Raw genomic sequence first — 6,896 nt, 5'->3', positions numbered from 1 at the left:
TGGGGTGACAGGATTATTTTGGGGGCCCCAGGACATTTTGGGAGATAGAAGGGCACCAGGTGGGAACTCTGTCCCAGGAGAGCTGCAAAGTTGTAGCCCTTCCCGTGAGACTCCAGAAGACTCCCTCTGCCAGATCAGGGTCAGAGCCACTGAGAACAATGCTGGACAGGCCCAGCGGGCCCTGCGCGGGGGTGGGAGGTCTGGGAGAGCGTCAGAAGCTGCTGGGGCCTGTCCTCCCCAAACTGGGCCACTGGGGGGGCCTTTCATCTCCCGCCTTCCTCTCTGGGCCACTCCAGCGTCCGCCTGCCCCTGCCTCTTCCCACCCCACTACCCCCAGTAGGGCAATCACGGCACTAATTAGGGCACTTTGATCATCTTTAGAAATGGCCACATTGGGGAGGGATGCTGCCAAGCAATTAGGGGCAGAGGAGCTGGGAGCTCAGGCACCTCCACAGGGGCTGGGGCTGCCCAGGACCCTCAGACAACCCCTACCCACCTTCCCCCACGATTATCTGCCCCCAGCATAGCTGTGAACTCCTCAAGGAATCGAGGCAGATGGGAAACCCTCCATCTGAGCCTTGGAGACGGCGCCAGCCCCTGCCCATCAGCCCCCCTCTGCCTGGCCCCCAGCCTAACCGTCAGCTCTTCTGGGCTGTCCAGGCCCCTTTGATGGAGCCGCAGAAACAAGGGCTCCTTTGAGGGAAGGGGGCCTCAGAGCCTCAGAGCCGGATGACGAAATTTCAAAGGTGAGGGTCGAGCCCACTACCCTGTGCCCCCCCCTCAACCCTGGCCTCCGCCTGTGCACCTCCCCCATCTGTCCTCTATATAGCCCCTAAGCCCCATTCCCCTGTGGGCTCCGGGAGTTAAGGACCAGGTGAGGGACCACCAAGGGCAATGGAAACTTGGATGTAAGAGAATAGGGTCAGATGATTTGAGGGACATGAATTCAGTGCTCAGGGACAGAAAGGCAGGCACCACAGGATAAGCGCCTGGAGGGTGGACCCCGAGGGGAAAATAGGACAGGGCCAGTGCCCCGGCTCCTGGTCACCATGCTGCTGGCTATGCTGCTGCTGCTGCTGCCCCTCCCAGACCCACGGTTTGCCCAGGGGCACCCGCTGTACATGCGTCTGCCCCCCAGCACCCTGCAAGGTGAGCCCGGGGAGGTCTGAGGGAGCGGCCAAGGAGGGAGGAGCAGAGCGGAAGTGGGTCCCGGGCAGAGAAACATGAGCTTGCCTCCTGAATTCACAAGGACCTTTGGCTTCTTCTGCCCACCCTGCTGGGAGGAGGGGCCAGGAGCACAGGTAGGAGAGGGAGGGGGAAGTTGAGGATGGAAAGGGAAGGGGAGCCAAGGAGGGTGTGCATCAGGGAAGTTTTGCAGGGAGGAGACAGCCTAGAGCATCCCCTTGGCTCTCTGGGCCTAAAGGTGGGCCATTCAAACACAGTCATTTTGTGTCAATACATCTGAGTTCTGTGACAGCTGAATCTTCAGAGTACTGTTTTTCCTTCGAGGTTTTTAAGGAAATGCCCTTTTCAAAGATTCCAGCCCAGCCCTAGCCAGTTTGGCTCAGTGGATAGAGCGTTGGCCTGTGGACCAAAGCGTCCCAGATTCGATTGTGGTCAAGGGCAGGTACCTTGGTTGCAGGCTCTTCCCTTCCCCAGGCCCTGGTCGGGGCTTGTGCTGGAGGCAACCAATCGATGTGTTTCTCTCACATTGATATTTCTGTCTTTCCCTCTCTCTCTAAAAATCAATGGGAAAAATATGCTCAGGTGAGGATTAACAAAGAAGATTCCAGCCCCGTTGAATGACAGAGATATACTGGGCTGAGAATCCAGAACCATTGGCTCTGAGTGCTGGGCCCTGGGCCTTGGGGCTCTGTCTCCTCCCATTCCACCCCAGCGCTCAGGGATCTCAACCTGCTTCCCTGCGGGTCTCCCAAGGCAGGGCTTGGAACTGGGGCAAGGAGGACAAGCCCACAGCTCCTCCCCCACCAGGCATGACTGTGCCCCATGTCCCCGCAGCTTTGTCGGCCCAGGGGACAAAGGCATTGCAGGTCGCCCGGAGGAGCGCCCGGTGGGCCATAAATCTAGTGGCGATGGAGATCCAGCATAGATTGCATGAGTGCCAAAGTTGTGCCAACCGCACCACCCCCTGCACAGGTGAGCTTGCACCAACTACCTGGGACTGTTCTCCTGTCCACCCCACCCCTCCCTTGACTTGACTCCCTCTTGGAGACAGAGACTGAGTGGGGCTGCAACAGGACAGTGCTATGAAGGTCTAAGAGGAAAGCGCATGCTTGCCAGGCTTGGGGCACCGCTTGTGCAAGGGCAGGAGGAAGGAACAGTGTGAGCTCATTTGGTGAAGAGTGAGACGTTTGTGGCTGCTGACACAGACCCTGACCGCTATGGGGTGGGGGCAAGACAAGGGGAGCCCAGGGGAGAGAGAGGGCTGGGCACAGCGTGGGGTAGAGGGAAGGTCGGGAGGATGGCAGGGAAGCTCAAATGGTCTGTTTCTCAGCAGGACCTGGGCGCCCCAGGCCTCAAGCCCCCCTGCTCCAGGACCCACCTGAGCCAGGTGAGGCTGAAACAAGTTTCAAGGGGACGGGGCTGAGAGCAGGTGGACCCTGGAGTGGCCTCGATGGTGAGAACGCCAGGACTTGTCCCTCATGATAGCGCTTCCACCTTTCTAGGGCCATGTGGCGAGAGGCGCCCGGGGAAGGTCAATGTGACGCGGGCCGGTGGCCGCATTGTGGGGGGCAGCGCGGCGCGGCCCGGGGCCTGGCCCTGGCTGGTGCGGCTGCGCCTCAGCGGGCGGCCTCTGTGTGGCGGCGTCCTGGTGGCGGCGTCCTGGGTGCTCACGGCGGCTCACTGCTTCGCAGGGTACGTCCGGCCCCCAGGTCTCTCTGACCAGCCCGGGGCATCCCAGATCGTTGGGTGGGCGACACGCGAGGGCGGTCTCTGCTGCTCCCTGGCGGCGGCAGCCCTGCTCCCCAGCTCCCGGCCTCCAGGCTCCCGCCAGGGCGCGCACTCAGCCCGCTCGCCGCAGCGGCCTCACCCAGGCTCGCCCTCCCTGCCCTCGGACAGCAAACAGCCGGGCTGGCGGGCTTGCTGGGTGGTGCCCGTGGGCTCCGGGGAGCGGGGCCTCCAGGGAACCTGCCGCTCGCCACGCAGCGCCCCGAACGAGCTTCTGTGGACGGTGACGCTAGCCGAGGGGCCCCGGGGGGAGCAAGTGGAGGAGGTGCCGGTGAACCGCATCTTGTCCCACCCCAAGGTGAGAGGGCAGCCCCCAGGCCCTCCGCGCTGGAGCAGCGTCTCCACCCCACACCTCCTTGACCCTGCGTCGCCCCTCTCTGCCTAGTTTGACCTGCGGACCTTTCACAACGACCTTGCCCTGGTGCAACTGTGGACGCCGGTGAGCCCGGCAGGGGCTGCGCGCCCCGTGTGTCTGCCCCAGGGACCCCGGGAGCCCTCCGCCGGCACCGCCTGCGCCATCGCAGGCTGGGGGGCCCTTTTCGAAGGTACCGGCAGGGCTGGACCCGCGCGGGTTTGCCTAGGAACAATAGGGTCTGGGGTGATGAAGTCTGGGGAGGCCAGTGCGTACCGAATCAGACCTGCACTTGGCTGTCTTCGCAAAACACTGCCCGACCTTGCAAAAGGGGAGGAATCAAGGGGGTGCAATGGGAGGGAGGGACCCTCACAACGGAGTCCCTGCCCTCCAGGCCTGAGCCCACTCCGCTGCTTCCCTGTAGATGGGCCCGAGGCTGAGGCGGTGAGGGAGGCCCGCGTGCCCCTGCTCAGCGCAGACACGTGCCGAAGGGCCCTGGGGCCCGGGCTTCGCCCCAGCACCATGCTCTGTGCGGGTTATCTGGCCGGGGGCATCGACTCCTGCCAGGTACGGGCCCCAATTGATTGGAGGGTGCTGGGTGGGCCGCTTTCCAGGGGCGGGACAGCCTGCTTTCCTTCTACAGTCAGGCTGTCACTGATTTCTCTGAGCCTCCATGTCCTCAGGGATAAAATGGGTACAGGAGTGGTAGCCCCAGTAGAGCTCAGAGCTGCCTAACCCGCAGCTGTAAGGCTGACGCGTGGGGTCGATGCAGTGCCCTCTCTCTTGGCTCCGGTGCCCACAGGGTGACTCTGGAGGCCCCCTCACCTGTTCTGAGCCTGACCCCCACCCCAGAGAGGTCCTGTATGGAATCACCTCCTGGGGGGACGGATGCGGGGAGCCAGGGAAGCCAGGGGTCTACACCCGTGTGGCCGTCTTCAGGGACTGGCTCCAGAAGCAGATGAGCGGTGAGTGCTGGATTCCTATTGTCTCCCCGCCCCCCCGCCCCCGCAGTGTCCCGCCCATAGCTCTGGGACGAGCCCGAGCTCACGTCCTCCCCACGTGCCGCCAGCCCCCTTCTGCATCGGGAAAGCCTCCCTCCGAGGCAGGACTTCGGGGGCGGGGGGGGGGGGGGGTGAACAAGCCCCTGCCGCTCTCCGCAGCGGCCCCCTCCAGCCGCGAGCCCAGCTGCAGGGAGCTTCTGGCCTGGGATCCGCCCGAGGAGCCGCCGGCAGACGCCGCCCCGCCCTGCGCCTTCTATGCCCGCCTGTGCCCAGGACCCAAGGGCGCCTGTGCGTCCCTAGCGCATCAGCAGTGCCTGCAGCGCCGACGGCGATGCGGTCAGTCCCGTTCCCCGTGCTGGGCCGGGGAGCAGGGAGCCTCGCCCACGTCTGACCACCAGCCGCACCCTTGTCCCGCCCGCAGAGCTGCGCTTGCTGGCGCACACGCTGCTGGAGCTGCTGCGGGGCGCCCAGGAGCTATTCGGCCCGAGCCCGAGGATGCGGCGCCAGGCCCCGGCCCTGGCTCGCCCCGCTCCGTCGCTCCGGGAGACTCCTAGGCACCCCGCCCGCGAGCAGCGGCTGCACCCAGGTACCCCGAGCCCTGGCAGCCCAGCCCCGGCCCCACCCCTGGGCGGCAGAGGCTTCCCCCTAATCCTGCGTCTTTCCAGGATCACCGGCTGCAGGGACCGTATTCCCGAAGCGGAGGCTGGAGCAGCGCGGAGACACGCGCGGTAATTACGCCCCCTGCCGGCCGTCGCCAGGGGAATAGGCACGAGAGCTGGCGGAGGCCCGGAGGGGATTCTCCTGGAATCTGCACCGGGAAGCAGTTACCCCTTGGCAAAGGGCAGACCCTCTCTACTCCTCCCCTGAAAAAGGGGAATGACCCTTTGGGGCTACTTGTGGCTTTGGGTCCTCATCAGTGTCAGAAAATCTCGACTTTGTTATCACTTAACCTCTCTAAGCCTCAGTTTCCCCATCTGTAGCATGGGAGGTGGTCCTGAGGTGCTGGTGTCTCTCCTGCAGACTGCCCTGGCCTGGAGCCCCTGCGGCAGAAGTTGGCCACCCTCCAGGACACCCATGCCTGGATCCTTCAGGTCCCCCCAGAGCGCCTGGCCATGGACTTCCAGGAGGTAGGTCTCCAGGCTTCCCAGACTCCTCCACAGTGGCCTCTGAAGGCAGACCTAGGGGGGCAGAACGGGCACCCTCCCCAGCAGGAGGGAGGACCTTCACCCCCACAGCCTGGCAGGGACAGAATCCAAGAGGAAGCGGGGAGGGCAGCTGTGTGTGAGCTAGGGTACTGGGTGGGTATGAAGGTGTGGTGGGGAGAGGGAAGATGTGAGTGGAGGGGCTTAGCGGGTGTCCATGTGAGCAGGAAGTGTGCAGGGTTGTGGGGTTGAAAGGAAGGGGGTGGGTTTGGGTGAGAATTTGGGGGGCCAGGAGGAGGGGACCTAGAGTAGCATTGGAGCCCCTGAGCACCCTCCTCCCTCTGCAGGTCCTGGCCGATCTGAGCTCCAAGACGATAACGGGGCTCTTCCGAGCCTGGGTTCAGGCTGGCTTGGGGGACCGGCATGTGGTCTTTGGGGGCCTGGTGGGCCTGGAGCCAGCCACACTGGCTCGAAGCCTTCCCCGGTTGCTGGTGCAGGCCCTGCAGGCCTTCCGCTTGGCTGCTCAGGCCAAGGCAGAGCCCCAGGGAGCCTGAATGGGTGCAAGGCAGAGCCGGGAGCTGGGGGGGAAGGGACACCACCCAGTGGGCCCTCAGGTTCCTCCAGCCAGACAGCCATGAGCCATGTCTGGACCCCCAGCCTCTGGCTAGGACCTCCTGCTCCCAGGGGCTGGGAGGGTTCAAGAAGCACAATGACAAACTGTCACTGCTGCAGATGCCCAGATGTGTGGAGTGGGTGGGGGTCCTGGGCCCTGCGACCCACGTGTCTTCCCAGATGTGTCATCAGAAAACCACAGTTGCTTTAATAAATGTTATTTATGATATACGGAGACAATGCTGGGGCTTCTGTGGGATGGAAACTGGATGGGGGACATCGATCAGCTCTCTGGGAGTGGGGCCCGCGCAGGGCAGGCCCAGCCTTCAGAAGCAGTTGGCAGAAGTCACAAAGGCAGGGGACAGAGCTGCTAAGCCCCCATCTGAGCAGACCTGTCTGCCACCCAGGAAATGGCAGCTGACCTGCTTATCACCACTCCCTGATCCGCGGCTGACCAGCACCGTCCACCGTGTCCAGTGCCTCCACCCAGCCCTCACCCCCATGGCTAGCTGTGGGGACTCCTAGCCCGGGATCTTTGCCTCATGTCCTTGGGCTTCTGCCCTGCTAGTCAGTTCCTATCCTTACCCTCATGGCTAGCTGTGGGGACTCCTAGCCCGGGATCTTTGCCTCATGTCCTTGGGCTTCTGCCCTGCTAGTCAGTTCCTATCCTCACCCCCTCATCACCTGCCCCCGGTTCTCTGCCCTACAACAGAGCACAGAGGTATCAGATTGCATTTCCGGCTGCCTCTTTCCTCAGCTCCTCCACCCCCACGCTGCACCTGTCCCCTCTGCCACTCACCCACATTCCCCAGCCCAGTG

General features: G+C 63.6%; 1 protein-coding gene across 2 annotated transcripts; it reads left to right on the top strand.

Annotated features, from left to right (window-relative positions):
• The first annotated feature begins 1,049 nt into the window (after positions 1-1,049).
• PRSS56 (serine protease 56) lies at positions 1,050-6,258 on the top strand. 2 transcript variants are annotated; one of them, XM_008138399.3, is made up of 13 exons: positions 1,050-1,149; positions 2,020-2,127; positions 2,519-2,572; positions 2,688-2,877; positions 3,169-3,268; positions 3,356-3,515; positions 3,747-3,889; positions 4,125-4,284; positions 4,483-4,659; positions 4,745-4,909; positions 4,989-5,051; positions 5,344-5,450; positions 5,813-6,258. In XM_008138399.3, the coding sequence occupies exons 1-13, from the start codon at positions 1,050-1,052 to the stop codon at positions 6,017-6,019; spliced, it is 1,734 nt and encodes a 577-aa protein (XP_008136621.3). In that variant the 3' UTR covers positions 6,020-6,258. The 2 variants fall into 2 exon arrangements, with proteins under 2 accessions (XP_008136621.3, XP_054579377.1); XM_054723402.1 differs by having other exon boundaries at positions 4,125-4,287.
• The last annotated feature ends 638 nt before the right edge of the window (positions 6,259-6,896 follow it).

The sequence above is a fragment of the Eptesicus fuscus genome, chromosome 11 (assembly GCF_027574615.1).
Source record: "Eptesicus fuscus isolate TK198812 chromosome 11, DD_ASM_mEF_20220401, whole genome shotgun sequence".
Taxonomy (NCBI): domain Eukaryota; kingdom Metazoa; phylum Chordata; class Mammalia; order Chiroptera; family Vespertilionidae; genus Eptesicus; species Eptesicus fuscus.
This window is presented reverse-complemented; position numbering and strand designations above follow the sequence as displayed.